This window comes from Pteronotus mesoamericanus, unplaced genomic scaffold, assembly GCF_021234165.1.
Source record: "Pteronotus mesoamericanus isolate MK-2021 breed Mesoamerican mustached bat unplaced genomic scaffold, CSHL_Meso_final contig_2, whole genome shotgun sequence".
NCBI lineage: Eukaryota > Metazoa > Chordata > Mammalia > Chiroptera > Mormoopidae > Pteronotus > Pteronotus mesoamericanus.
In genome coordinates, this window is record NW_026555084.1 from 798,827 (window position 1) to 813,287 (window position 14,461).

Below are 14,461 nucleotides of genomic sequence, written 5' to 3' on the forward strand. Positions count from 1 at the left end.
AGGGTGGGAAGTTAATTAGGGTAGAGAAAGTGCTAAGGGGCTGGGGTGTCTCCTCCCCCACCCCACTCCCCAAGCTCTGATCCAGAGCCTCGCCTGCCCAGGTGCACCTGCTCCCTGCCTGGCCCGGGGCTCTGCTCTCCTCCCTACTTTTAGCATTTCCCACAGTGACAACACACTCCTCTTGCAGGCAGGCCCTCCACCCCTCGCCGACCACGTGGCCCCAGCGGGCCCCACCCCACGGCTCTCCAAAGGCCGTGAGGACACAGGCTGCCTGAGTTCCAGGGCCATCTTGGTGCGTTCAAGGGCTGCAGGGACAAGCGTTGGTTAAAACTTGGCGAGAGGGTGCCAGAAAGTCAGGCCGCAGCAATTCGCATTCCACACAGGCACCTCACCCAGTCTGACTGAGTCCAGCCCAAGCCCCCATTTTTGTTGAGACTTTGACAAGCCCTTGAAACCACTGAGGGCCCGGCTTGCCTCGGCGCACGCATGTCTGAAATATGTCGGGCAGGTGTTTCCAAAGAACTTATGCTGCAGGAAAATCTATCCTGATGTAATCTGACTAATTCGGCTTGCGCCTTGCTTTCAAGAGAACTGGCTATTTGTAATGGAAACAGTTCCAGGGCCACTTCAGACCGAGCTTTGTAATGTGAGCTGGTAAAATCCTGCAGGTGCTGGGGGGGTGGACCCTGTTTTCATTTTACATCTCAAGTTTGTTTACTTTAATGTGTGTTTCTGGGAGGAGAAAAAAATAGTGACCCAGGAGGCGTTTACCAGTCATTTTTCATTTCAAAAATAGAAATGGTTTTGTATTAGGAATATTAGCGGTCGAGGGGCCCCCGGGGAGTCCTGCAGGCGACAGGAAGGGCACATGGCCTAGGGGGACATGTTTCCTGAGATTAATTCCCCTGAGACGCCTGTTCAGGAGCCCAGGTACCTGGGGCCCTTGGCAAAGGCCTCGGTTAGAAAGCGGGAAGCAGTGTTTTCCTTGCTAATTCTTGGCTACTGAATAGGGGTTACCGAAATCTCCCTTTTCCCCCTTTGGAGTCAGGCAGTTTTGAAAAATTGTAAAATTATGAATTCAACCTTGTTTTCCATCAAGGGAGGGGAAAGTGGTTTCCAGGGTGCTAAGCCAGGGCACAGGCTGGAGAGGGCTGCGTGTTTGGAGTGCCCACCGCCAACCTCCTATAAGTGCCGTTCCCAGGCCAGGGTGCCATCAGACAAGAGACGTCGGGGGCGGGGGGGCAGGAGTGGGGTGTCGGGAGGTGGCGGCTGCAGGCCCAGCCCCAGAGCGCAGGTTCCACTTAGAAAGGAGGGGAGCCACTAGGGGAGAGCCCTGTCTGCCCCCCAAGGCTATTTCCTGCAGGCGGAGGGCAGCAGGGCAGTTGGGCAGTTGTCACCTAGGGCTCTCTTGTGCTCTGGGGACTGGAGTCAGTGAGACTCAAGCCCCAGTTCCCTGCCCTTGGTGAGGAGGCTGTGTGGCTGCCCTGCTGTGGGCCTGCCGCTGTGGAGCAGGGTCCCACGCTGGCCTCTCCCTCCCGGCCCCTGTAAGCCGCCTGGGGACCGGCCCAGGCTGCTCTGTGCAGGGAGCTCAAGCCCGTCCTCAGTTCCCACAAGAGAACGGGTCCCCGAGCGGGCCGTCAGTCAGCCATGTTCCTGATGACGCTGCCACCGTCTTGTCTGGCTCCTTCTTCTTCCCTCCCTGGAGGACCAAGCGAGGTTATCCCCTTTCCTCCCCGCAGAGAGCCATTCCTCACACCAGGCGCCCTCGGGGCTCACGGCCCCACCTAGTGCATGTCCCTTCCCAAGGGGAATGAAATGCCAATGAAGAGTCCAGCTCAAGCCTAAATGTGCCTGTCAGTGCCTCACAGAGCATTTAAAAGAGTGGTATGTACACACACACACACACACACACACACACACATACACACATACATACATACATATATCCATCCAGCATCCAGCAGAGGTAAGGCCTGCTTGAGTGTGGTTGGTAGGGTACTAATATGGGTGTAATAATATATAGTTTTCATTTGAACGTTCTCCTAGATTGTCCTGTGGTGTGCTTGAGTGTGATATAGTTACGTTACAGAATTACATGCTTATCGTTTTGTAATAAAAGAGTTGGTAACAAAACAGGGGCGTTATTTGTGCCGGGCCCTGTATCTAGACCCGCAGGGTCCTATGGGATCTTAACCAGTCCAGACGAGGCCTTGGAGCCTGCTAATCGAACTGCTCATTCCACAGGCGTGGAAGAGGAGACCCAGGGTCGGGGGCAGGCACTTGCTCAGGTCCCCCCGCCGTAGCTGCAGAGCTGGGCAAGGCACTGAGACTCCTGACTCCTGCCCCAGGGCTTTCCTCCATGCCACCTCCTCCCTGTCCCCTGTGGACACTTCTCTAAAGGCTGCTTTCCGGGAGGGATTCGAGTCCAAGCGGGCACAGTCCGTGAGGAGGCCTGTGGGGACTCCCCCACCTTACAACCTTGTTCACATTCACCCCCCTCGCTGCCTCAGTAGAGGGGGGAGGGGGCCAAGAGAGCATTTGGTCTGGATTCATTGCAGCTTGAGACGTGATAACTGCTTGCTGGCTTGTTGGGTAAAATAAAGTTAAGATGAAGCCAAAGAATGTCTTTGAAGAGGATAATGCTCAACATTTGGGGAGGATTGGTTGGAATGCTGGTGGGAATTGGTACAATGTTACCCGAAAGTCATATGGCAATAGGTTTCATGAACTTTAATAATGTTCACATGCTATGTTGTGCTAAACTTTTAAACTGAAAGCTAATGATATGGTTTCGTGCATGAACATTAAATGAAGAGCTTGATGATTTTTTTACAAAGCGGACTCAAGTAGGTACCCACCATCCAGTTCAAGATATAGACTATTACCAGCACTGCAGAGGATATTTTGTACTTTCTCCTGATTATTACGCTCCCAAAGGAACCAGTACCCTCCTGACTTGTATCACTGTTGATTAACTTTGCCTGATTCTGGATTTCACGTGAATGGGGCCATAGAGAAGCTACGCTCTTTCACATCTGACTTCTTTTGGTCACAGTCTATGTGTGAGACTTAGCCATGGTTTTGCCTGGATGGGTTCGGTCTTTTTTGTTGCTGGATTGTGCTCCATTTAGGAATGGAGTATTATTTATTCGTCCATTCTATTGCTGATGAGCTTTTGAATGGCTTCTATTATTAAGTGTTAAAAATAATGCTGCTATGATATTTTTGGAGTTGACTTTCTATATATGTATTTATAGATATGCATTTCTGAGAGGATGCATTTGGAGTGGAATTCTTGGATCATAAAACATGTGTGTGTTCTACTCTAGTAGGTACTTCCAGTACTTTTCCAAAGCAGTTGTACCCATTTATTTTTTATTTTTACTTATTTTTAAATATTTCATGTATTTATTTTTAGAGAGAGGGGAAGGGAGGGAGAAAGAGAGGAGGAGAAACATGGATGTGAGAGAGAAATATCAATTGGTTGCCTTTCGTAGGGTCCCTGACCAGGGACTGAACCTGCAACCCAGGCATGTGCTCTGAACTGGTGACCTTCCGTTTTGTAGGATGACACCCAACCAACCTGGCCACACCGGTGGATCAGGGCAGTTGCACCAATTAACACTCCATGGAAGTCTATGAGAGGAAGGGTCGCTCTAGATCCTTGGTGTCAGTTTTTTTAAAAAAAGTGGGCTTCCTGGTATCATGTCTCATTGAGGTTTTAATTGGGTTTTCATGGGTAGCTAATTTTCCATTTGACTATGCCCTTTTGTGAAGTGCCTATTCAAGATGTTGCCCATTTTTGCAGAGGGAGCAGTGTCTGTCTTTTTCTTATTGCTCTGTAGGAGTTCTTTTTATATTCAGTATACAGTTTCCTTGTAAAAGACAGATATTGCAATACCTCACCCCATTCTGTTTGCCTCTTTGCTCTCCTCATGGTGTCTTTTGATAAATGGCAATTCTTGATTTTGAAATAGCCTAACTTACTGATCTTTTCCTATACATTTAGTGTTCTGTTTTATTAAAGAAGTCTTTGTCTATCCATGGCCATAAAAATATACCCCTATGTTTATTCTAGAAGCTTTATTGTTTTCCTTTTCCCATGTGGGTCTCTGATTCACCTGAAATAGGATTCCGAGCATGGAATACGGCGTGAGAGTCAACGCCCACATTTTCTTCAAGGTTGTACGACTGATCTGGTGCCATTTATTGACAAGAGAGTTCTGACCCCACTACACTGTGGTGGTACTGTGCTATAAATCAGGTGACTTGAACAGGTTTGGATGGTGTGATCACGTTTGTTATTCATGTCATTTAAATCTTTGTATATCCCTATAAATTTTTGTATCTGTGGGTATTATCAGTGACCAACAGATGTGTTTCAAAACATTCCACTATGATTATAGAAGTGGTTATTCCTCTTTTTAGTTCTTACAGTGTGTGAGGCTTCATATTAAGCTCATTTGAATTTAGGGCTGTTACATTCCTGTTGAATTGACCTTTTCATAATTACAAAATGTTACTCTGTATGTTTAATCTTCTGATCTTAATGTCTATTTGATCTGTTAGTAGACCTATACCTACTTTTCAAGATACCTATTTATTTTTTAATGTTTTTATGGGTACGTTTTCCAACCTCTTTTAAGCTTTCTGTGTTTTTATGTCTCTTGTAAGCAACATGCATTTTTAAAAATCCAGAGTAATCCTCTGTTTTAATTGGAAGATTTAGTCCACTTCAGCTTGTGGCTCTTGTAAGTTGCAGTGAGTGTTTGTATACAAGACTTTTTATGGGTATGTGCTTTTTCATGGGGTAAACATCTACAAGTGAAATTGGTCATGAGGTTGGTGTATAATTCTATTGGCTTTAATTAATGCCATTGAAGTATAACATATATACAATGAAATAGCTTTAAAGGGTACAGTTGGAGAATTTCGACAAATGTGAGCGCAGCAGAGAATTCCTTCTGTGACAACAGCGAGTGGTCAGCTCTGACTACCCCCCGCCCCCCACCATTGCGATTCCTCGCGAGTGCCTCTCACCGCCACCCTGGCACCCAGGCCCAGCTGACCCGCGCTGTGCATTGCCCATGACGAACCCTTCCCCCAGGCCCCACCACGCTGGGGGCTCCATGTGGACAGAGACGGTGCTGGCTCCGATCTCCAGAGCAATCTCTCTGTCCCTTGTGCCCCCAGCTCACCCATGTGGTCAGAAGGCCGTGGAGTAGACGAGTGCGCATGTGCAAAGCGCAGCGCTGCTGGGAGTCGGGAGGGAACAGAATCCCTTGGGCCTCCAGGTGGAGCCGCGCCCAAGGCAGCTGGGAGGGAGTGCGGCGGCGGTCCGACTCTGGCGCTGGGAGAAAAATCTCTGAATGGTAGGTTCGCCAGGTCCCTCATGGCCTGCAGGACGAGGGTGGGAGGAGAGAAGTGACGGTGAGTGACATTTATATAAAGTAGTGCAGCTTACATAGCTCTTGCCTGTGCATTACCTCACTTAACGCAGAAGGAGCACAGGGTGGGGTTTCAGCCTGTGGCCCCGCTGTTTGCGGCGGAGTGTGTCCTGGCCCCACCCCCAGACTGTGTGACCCCGGAATATTATGCTCCCGGGTCCCAATTTCCTAACATGGGCCACGAAGACACGGATAGTACCTGACGCGTAGATGTGCTGTGATGATTAAATAAGGTAGGTGACACTCGTAAAACACTCAGAATCGTGCCTGGAGCATAGTAAACACTAAATAAAAGTTGGCTGTTATTACTTAATCCTCCCAATAGGGCCCTGGAGAGGTTGTAGGCATGCCTCGTTTTACGAGCCGCAGGCAGGGGCTCAGAAGCGTGGAGTGACCTGCCTGAGGTCATAGTGGCGATGTGGGGGTGGGGAGGCAGGGCGTGGACCGGGCCTGTTTTACCCCAGAGGCCTGTCCTTGCCGCTCCCCTTCGTGCCACCTGCGCTGACCTGCACTGTGCCTGGACTCACAGGCAGGAGAAGTAAATTCTGCCGCAGCTGGCGTGCACCGGGTGTTAGAAAAGATCACGTTCTTTGTCTGGGTGAGCTAAGATCACAGGAGGTGGGGCAGCTAAGAAGGCACCTTGTGCCCCACCGGAGTCCGAGGGCATTCTAAAGGGCTGTTGTTGCTGCATTAATAGAACACTCTACTTAGGCTGGTGTGGCTCAGTGGATTGAGCGCTGGCCTGGGAACCCAAAGGTTGCTGGTTTGATTCCCCAGGCAGGGCACATGTCTGGTTTGAGGACCAGATCCCCAATTAGGAGCACAGGAGATACAACTGATCTCTCTTCCTCCCTTCCCCTTTCTAAAAAAATATAATCTTGGGGGGGGGGGGGCAGAAACAACACAGGAAGATAATTAAAAAAAAAAAAAAAGCACTCAACATTTTCTTTTCTAGCACCTGTTTCCCCAGTTCTGGAAACAGCACCCTGGCTTCCCTTAGAACCGCCCCGCCTACTCAGTTTGTGTTTAGGGTCATCCCTGGCCGGAGGATCGGGCGAGCGAGCGCTCCCATGTGAGCAGTGGGTCCTTCCGGCTGTGAGGGTTAGCTCAGAAATGGACATGTGATCTGACCCGAGAGCCACCAGGCTCCCCCGCAGGACTTGCATCAGGGAAGAGATTGCTACCTTCTTCTGGGGAGGCTGAGAGCCTGTGACCTAGTCTGGAGCTCCCGAAGCCATCCTGCCACCGCAGTGGGGACAGCCCGCCTGAGAATGGGGCCAGCCCAGCCGCAAGCAGAGCCGGGAGGTGCAGAGAGTGAGGCACAGCCCGGTGTCCCCTGGATTTAACTGGGCCTGAGTCAGTCCAGGTCCACCTGGACTTTTCTGTTCTGCTCACTCTTGTGTCTTCCAGCTTTCTCAGCGCTGCACTTCCCCATCATTGCGTCCTCTTGGTATCCCAGCAGCCACTCAGAGGACAAGGCAGCAGCACCATTTGACAGAGGGGAGCACAGAGTCTCAGAAGGACGAAGTGTTTTGGCCGAAGCACACAGATGACTCAGGTCCTTTCTGCTGAGAGCTCCCTCTGCTCAGGAGGCTGTGGCAGTACCTAGATAAAGCTGTGGCCTTCTCTCTCCCCCTGCCCTCAGGCGGGGATGCATTTCCTCTTGGAAAGGCCACAGGGAGGGGGCGGGGACCCGGATAGACGGCTTTGGCTCCATCCCTCCCTACTCTCCATTGCCCTTCTGACAGCCAATTTGAACCAAATTGGATTTAGTGCATTTCACAATTTTTGTTGAACAAGTTTGCGGATTAAAGGAACAAATTAAACCCACATTTTTATTTGACATCATCAGAAATATGACATGCAGACTGGAAATGGACGTTTCTGGTCTTGGAATAATTTCAGTGGAGCCCAAGCCCCTGCTTCTCAAGGGCATGTTTTTAAAAACCTGATTCTCACGAAGACCTTTGGGGAGCCCGGTCCAGATCTGACGGAGACCTGGGTTTAGGCTGGGCCGCGGCGCCCGCAGCCGAGATGCGATTCTGGCAGGAGGCGCCCTTCTCTGCACCCGCCCATCGCTCCCCTGTCTCCGGTGTTTCCCACAGTCTCCCCTGCCCGTAGCTCAGTGTAAGTCCCAGCATTTTTCTATAACGAACTAACAGATTTCCGCATTGGTGCCACCTTAAGTCCCCATCTCTGCCCTGAACTCTCAGATGGGCCAATAAATATACAGCTTATTTGGCAATTAGTTAGGGACCTTTGGCGCTTCACCCCGTGGCTTCTAAAACAACGCAGATATTTCATTTTCCTGTTTGTTTCTTGGCTTCCTGGCAGAAAGACAAGCTATATGTGGGCAGGGAATATGACTTCTCTGTGTACCTGGTACGTAGGCGCAGGCACTGAATATTTATTGACTTATGAATTCAATGGCCATATGATCACTTAACAATGAAACGAGGACTTTTTGAGAGAGAGAAGACGTTATCCTGGCTGCGCTTTATGGAGGGGAGGCTGTAATGCCTGCTGGTTCAGTGTGAGGACTTTGATGCCAAACAGCCTGGGTTTGAATCCTGGCTCCCTGCTTTTTGATCATATGATCTTAAGACAACAATGCAGTCTCTCCATACCTCAGTTTCCCCCTCCATACCCTGGAAATGACTTGGTACCCTTGACCAAGTCCCAAAACCAGGAACACAGGAAGTAGTCTCTAAACACCAGCTGTCAGAGTTTTATGGTTTCTTCCCAATAACCCTTATATTTTTAAGAAATACATATGGCTAATACACAGATGGACTTTACCAAATCCAAGTTTTGTCTAGATTATCACATTCTTATCTTTAAAACATATATTGTCTGAATGATTATGGTTCTCCCCCCACTATATCGGTTGAAGGGGCAGAAAAGACCCTGACCGCAAAGAGCAGAACAAGCGAGTAGAATGCGGAATGAACCAGTGTTAACAGGAGAGCCCAAGGGAGCATTGGGCAAGGCTGCCAAACAGATCTATTGAGTAAAAGAGAGGTCGGGGAGAAAAGCATCAATTCAAATTAATTAAAAGTTTTCATTGTTTGTGATGCCGACCTCATGCTCTAGGTGCCTGAAACAACAGAGGGAAACGTGGGTAACCAGCGGTCATGACGTTTCCCCACTGGCCGCTTGCCTCTTCACACGCCCAGGCCTGCCTCTTCCTCTCGCCCCCGTGGGCTGCCGGGCTCCGGCCCTGGGCCTCTCCCTGGGACAAGAGGAGGCCTGGGGGCCCGGGGGCCCGGGCACGGCTCTGCAGCCCCTTCTCGTCCACCGGCTCGCCCAGCAGCGCCCTGCTGACCACTCTGAGCCCACGCCCGGACTCTCTGCCCTTCTGCCCTCCGGCCAGCCTCTGCTTCCTCCGGAAAGCCGCAGCGGGGTCCCCCGGCTCCACGCTGAGACTCACCCTTCCCCCAAAGCACCTGGTCTTGACGTTTCTCCACCCTTGTCCCCCAGGGGCTGGTACATACGTGGCCCAACCCATTTCTCCTGACGGAAAGGAACCTTCTGAAGCGACAGACGGTTCTCTCCCAGATGGAAAGCCCCTCTGTTGATAGGAGGGTGGACCCCAGAACAGGTCAGTAGGCAGCTTTTTGCTCACCTCATTCAGATGATAACAGGTTTCTGAGTTCTCAAGTGTAGCCAGACTCTTCTTAACTGTGGCGTTTGTATTTTTCACACCCAGGAAGGGAAGGCAGAGAGTGAGGCGGTGCCCAAGAGGCTGGCCCGCTCTCCTGCGGGGTCGCTGGGGGCCCCGCCTCACCTGCCTCACCCTCCGCAGCGTAATCAGCCTTGGGAAGTCCGTCTCCCACAGTTCCCCTTCTGTGACGTGACTCTTGGGGCTCCCCAGGTGCACGTATTGCCATGTTCCACGTCCCTGACCGCCTTAGGGAGTGTCAATGAGTTCCTTGTCAGGGGGTGACCCAGGCTGCTGCCAGCGTGTGGTAGCTCCCTTCTCCCTCCTGCCACAGCTGACTGGGCCAGGGGCGGCCACCACCCACCCCGGCCCCAGCGTCTCCCACTCCCCAAACTGGCTGGCTTTGAGCCTGGCTCGGCCCAGGAAGTTCCTGTCAATGAGGTGGGCCCATCCCATCCCACCCACTCCCTGCAGGTTGACCTGGGAAATGCGGACAGAGTCACATGGTCAGTAGAAGTGGAAGGTCCCCAGGAGCCGATGAGTTCCGGGCACTCAGAGGTAGAAGTGCTGAGCTGAGGAAGGGCTACTTAGAGAGGAGGGCGAGGAAGATGCTGGAAGCAGGGAGAAGCGGGCAGGCGCACAAAGGGAAGCGGAGGCCACAGAGTGACCCAGTCAAGGGAACGTAGGGGCGCCAAGGGCAGCTCCCAGGCTTTTCCAGCGGAGCCTCCCAGAGCACCTGGGGTGCCTTGGACCCTCAGGGAACTTCCCGCTCCGGCCCCCACCGCCCCGGGTCAGCGCGCACCCGCGGTGGCCGTGAGATTCTGGCTCCCTTGCTGCGCCACGGGAAACCCCACGGCCCGAGCCACCTGGGGCGGCCGCTGTGCTCACGGGCTCACCAAGCAATGAAACAAAAGTCACCAGCGCCCATGGGTGGGGGGCCACGCCAGCATGGTGTCCCTGGTGAAGCCCCGTGGGGGGCACAGGATGGTGTCCGAGAGCCTGCTCTCAGCCCTCTCGGCTCAGGGGTCTCTGCTAACATCCCCGGGGGCGGCCCCATTCCTCTCGGATCTGGGCTTCTGTTTCTTTTTTTAATGTAGCCCCTACTTTTTATATACATATCCATTCTATAACAATATCTCCACCTGTATTTCACATGTAATCTAAAATATATACGCATATGTAATAATGTAGACATCAAATATAAACACATATATACTGTCAGTTCCCACTCTGTGGCAGACACGCTCTCTATATACTGTAACCTTTGACCCTCACCGTAACGCCTTGAGGCAAAGTTCGTTCCCCTGATTCTTCCTCATGAGGCACTTTGTCTGAGAGGGTACGGAAATTTGCACAGCATCTCAGGGAAGTGGGGGAGAAGGCCCTGGACCCCGTGGCTGGCCCAGAAGCCCGCATGATCTGCTTCCAGGGCCACACCCTGAACACGGGAGGACGTCCCAGCAGAGCCCCGGAGTCCCCCCGGCACGTTCCAGCCTGTAGGAACCAGCAGCAGCCCAACCGCATTCTTCGTTTTTTTATTTGTTTGCCTGCCTTGAGCTCCGAGTGCCAGGGCTTAGCCTTCCCTAGAGGAGCCCCTGGCGCGCCTTCCTCGTCCCCGTGGCCTCCCCGGGGCCCAACCCCGGCCCCTTACAGGTGACTTCGGTGGGTGCAGCAGGGCGCCTGGGGCTGCCCGTCTCCCAGGAGGACATCCAGCCACTCCTCCAGGTCCCGTACCAGCTGCTCCAGCTCGCACACCTCTTTCTCAAGCTTTTCCAAGAAAACTCGCACGTTCTCCTTGAACCAGGTCCTGATGACCCTTATCGGCTCTTTCAAGGGATCGCTGGTCTGGTATTCAAACCCCTGAAAGGCAGACACTGGAAGTTACATTTTGACGTAGGACCCCTTGGGCCACTGGTTTCCAAAAGTTCCGTCTTTGCATGTGCTACTCCTTCTGCGTGGAATACGCTCCCACAGCTCCTCCGTAGCCTTCAAGACCCAGCTTGCCAGTGACACCTTCAGGAAGCCTTCCCAGGTTTCCTGAGCCGCACTTGACACCCCTTCGGTCTCTTCCTGATCATATTACCTGGGAAGCCACAGGATTCTGGGGACAGCTGCACTCTTTGAACTTTTCTGACATCTCCCAGCTTCTTCCTGGAATGGGCACAAAGCCTCCTCTTACTGAGGGCAAAGGATGGCGGTTGACATAAATGTGGAAGGTCATCCCGGTGGGACGCAGGGCGGTGGGAGAGGGCAAACCTGGAGACCACGTTGGAGTGCAGCCACCTCCTGACTCTGCGTGCACCCGGCTTCTCCTCTCTCAGATTCCAGAAAGCTCACCTGATATCCCTGCGCCCATGTACAGCACCAAGACCAGCAATGCCAACAGCGTCTGGGGGCAAGAAGAGAGGAGGGAGGGGGTGATTGCTGGAGGGCAGGTGGGTGTCTGCCTCTCTGGAGCATGGGGCAGCGACGAGATTGTGCTCAGAGCTCAGCTTGTTCCTAACTAGATATCTAAGTCCCACGCTTACCATAGAGCCTGCAGACATTGCGGAAAGATACCGTGGCAGCTGACTGACATCTCACTGGGGCGTTCCTCTCTTCTCCCCCTTGAGAGCGAAGACCCAGCTCCGCTCTCATTCCTTGCCTCACTATTCCATGCTTTGTTTGGAAGGATCTTGAAAAGGAATCACCTTAATTGTGGTGTAATTTACACACAATCGAAGGCACGCATTTTCAATGTACAGGTTGATGAGTTTTGACAAATGTCTATACCTGCGGACTCCCAGCCCAATCAAGGTATAGAGCATTTCCATTATTCTAGAAAGGTCCCTTATGCCTTTTTGCAGGCAGCTCCCTCCCTCCCCTGGCACAGGGAATTCAGACACACCTGCTTTCAACAGACAAGGGGAGTTGAGACGGTGACGGTGTTAGGGCAAGGCAGACGCGACACCGACCGACACCGAATTCTCCCCAGACTCCCTAGATGTGGACGGAGCCAGATTTAATTTGACTTGAAAGCAAACATTTCTTCCACAGCTGAGTTTGTAAAGCGAGACTTAGACCTGCTGCCACAACAAAGAAGATAAAAGATTGGCATAATTTACCTCCCCCTAGGTAGTCTTCTTTATATAGGCTAGCAGCTATATTCTTATTAGTAACTTCAAAACTAAAAATACATTACATTGCTTACAATCTGGCTGGGTCTCGCAGACACACCGATGAGTGAAAGAAGCCAGACCCAAAGGTGCACACTGATTTCATTCCCATGAAATTATAGAACATACACAACTCATCTGTGATGATAGAAATCAGAGCCGTGGTTACGGGTGGGGTGTAAGCTGGGAGGGGGCCTGAAGGAGCTATCTGGGGTACCAGAATGTTCCGTAGCTTCACCTGGGTAGTGGCTGCCCGGGTGCGTACATCCAACGTGACAATCATTGCACTGTACGCTAAAGATAAGGGTGCTTTTTATTTTCATCACAGTGTTCCCTGGGGGTCTGTTCCTGTAAGACACTCAGAACTATGCTCGTCTTCATAATGGCTGAGGAGGGGTCTGAATGCTCTTCTGTTTCTTTAACCATGCCGCTGGCCATGTGCTTCACAGGTTGATTTTTTCCCCACCAGGCTGTTCAAAGCTCAGTTTCTATTTTGTGTCCTGTGGAGGCAAATTGGGGGCGGGGGGACGGTGAGGAATAGGGACTAGGATTAAGTTTTTGTCTTTCTCTTTGCTCTGTCTTGAGCCTGAGCCAAATCATTGCTTCTCTCGGAGCCTCAGTTTCTTCATCTGCAAAATGGAGTTCGAAATCTACCTCTTTCAAAAAGGAGGGTGGGACTTGGACGTGGGAAGCGCGCTGGTAAGCGAAATTAGGCGGATGTCCTCGCTGCAGGACTTCTCAGCCTTCGCCGTGCGGCTGAGCGGCGTGCCACCCCACGAGGGGCCGAGGGCGTTGGCGTTCCCCAAACCGCGGAACTCGTTTCATGCTTTCTCGAAAAGGAACGTTCCCAGGGTTCAGTATTCGGGGAGAGTTTTTGGGAAAAGCTACGCACGGTGTGAGGGAAACCCCCCAGCCCCCCACCTGCTGTAAGGACCAGCGTAAAGGCGACACCGGCACCTGCATATTAAGTGAACAAGTGAACAAATCTTTTGAAAACATTTATAGATCAATCATGCGTTGCTCTGTTGAAAACCTTTCAGTGGTTTCTTGTTAATCTCAATAAAATCCCGTCCAGTCCATGGTGTGTGAGGCGCGGCTGACATTCCAGCCTCCTTTATGTCCCTCCCTCACTCCCCCCACCCCGCCTCCGTCCCCGCGCCCGCCCCTGGTACCACCCCCCACCCCTTTCCGGGAGGCGGCGGCCTGCAGGGTAATCTTGCTGAGGGTTCCGGAATCAGACCTGGTTTCAGATTCCAGCATGTCCTGTCTGTATGGCCTTTTTTGCCTTTCTGAGCCTCAGTTTACCCATCTGTAAATGAGGTTTACAATGGCTGCCTCTCAGGAATGGTGTAAAACATCATGAGAGAGGCAGGAGGTAGAAGCGCCAGACTGTGGACAATGTTAGCGGTATTTATTTCAACAAAAACCCCAGGTGAGGTGTGAATTTCAGTCCTACGAACAAACACTCCAAGAGCTCTCCAATCGGGGTGTACTGTCCTGTTTGTTTCAGTTCGTTCATTCATTCATCGACTCATGCAGCACTTAGCACCAGGCACCATTCCCGGCAGTGGGGATATGGCAGGAAACCCCAGCTCCCCGGGTGCAGCCTCTGCCGGCTGTGCCACTCCACCAAGTCGGGCTCGGGGGCGTGTCAAGCCAGCAGCCTGTTCCTGACTTCAAGGGCCCGCCAGTCTGTCTGGGAGCCCAGGCGGGAGGAAAGCTGGGGGTACCTGCTCTGGTCTCACCTGCTTCTTGTCCTCACAGCGACTGCCCCTTCTCTGTTCGAACAGCTCAGCTGCCACTTGGCCCCTGCTACCCTCCTGCCGGAGCGCCATGGCCTCAGGTCAGGCGGCCTGGGGAGCACAAGGTATCCTCACCTGATCTGCCCACCAGGCAGATACGCACCCTCCCCCGATCCGCTGGTCACCAGGCATCCCTCAAGCAGTGGGTTCTGATGTCACAGAAGGTGGGGCACAGCGAGGCCCCCGCCTTGTCCCCACCCTGAGTTTTAGTCCTGTCCCTCACATTGTTTCTTGTAAATGTCAAACGCACGCCAGGAAGAAATGCATCAGAAGATTGTATTTCAAGGTGACGATTCTTCTGATCGTATTTCCCTATTTTTCAGGCGTTTAGTAAAATGTGAGTTTTTAAATACAAAACAACGAAAGCTATTTTTCATTGCAATGTTTATAGATACA

The 14,461-nt window shown here is 52.0% G+C and overlaps 1 protein-coding gene across 1 annotated transcript; it reads right to left on the bottom strand.

The window, feature by feature from the left end:
- Positions 1-9,357: 9,357 nt before the first annotated feature.
- SMIM23 (small integral membrane protein 23) lies at positions 9,358-14,098 on the bottom strand. Its single transcript, XM_054568590.1, has 6 exons — positions 14,009-14,098; positions 11,446-11,497; positions 11,192-11,259; positions 10,760-10,968; positions 10,384-10,546; positions 9,358-9,588 (listed from the first exon to the last, which is right to left on the bottom strand). Exons 1-6 carry the CDS (start codon positions 14,096-14,098, stop codon positions 9,358-9,360), a joined length of 813 nt encoding a protein of 270 aa, XP_054424565.1.
- Between the last annotated feature and the right edge of the window lie 363 nt (positions 14,099-14,461).

Excerpts from the sequence above, each read along its gene's own strand:
- SMIM23 (XM_054568590.1), bottom strand. The coding sequence starts at position 14,098 with ATGGCGCTCCGGCAGGAGGGTAGCAGGGGCCAAGTGGCAGCTGAGCTG. Across the intron at positions 11,498-14,008 it reads GCTGTGAGGACAAGAAGCAG|ACGCTGTTGGCATTGCTGGT; the intron begins GTGAGACCAGAG and ends TCTTGCCCCCAG. Across the intron at positions 11,260-11,445 it reads CATGGGCGCAGGGATATCAG|GAAGAAGCTGGGAGATGTCA; the intron begins GTGAGCTTTCTG and ends TGCCCATTCCAG.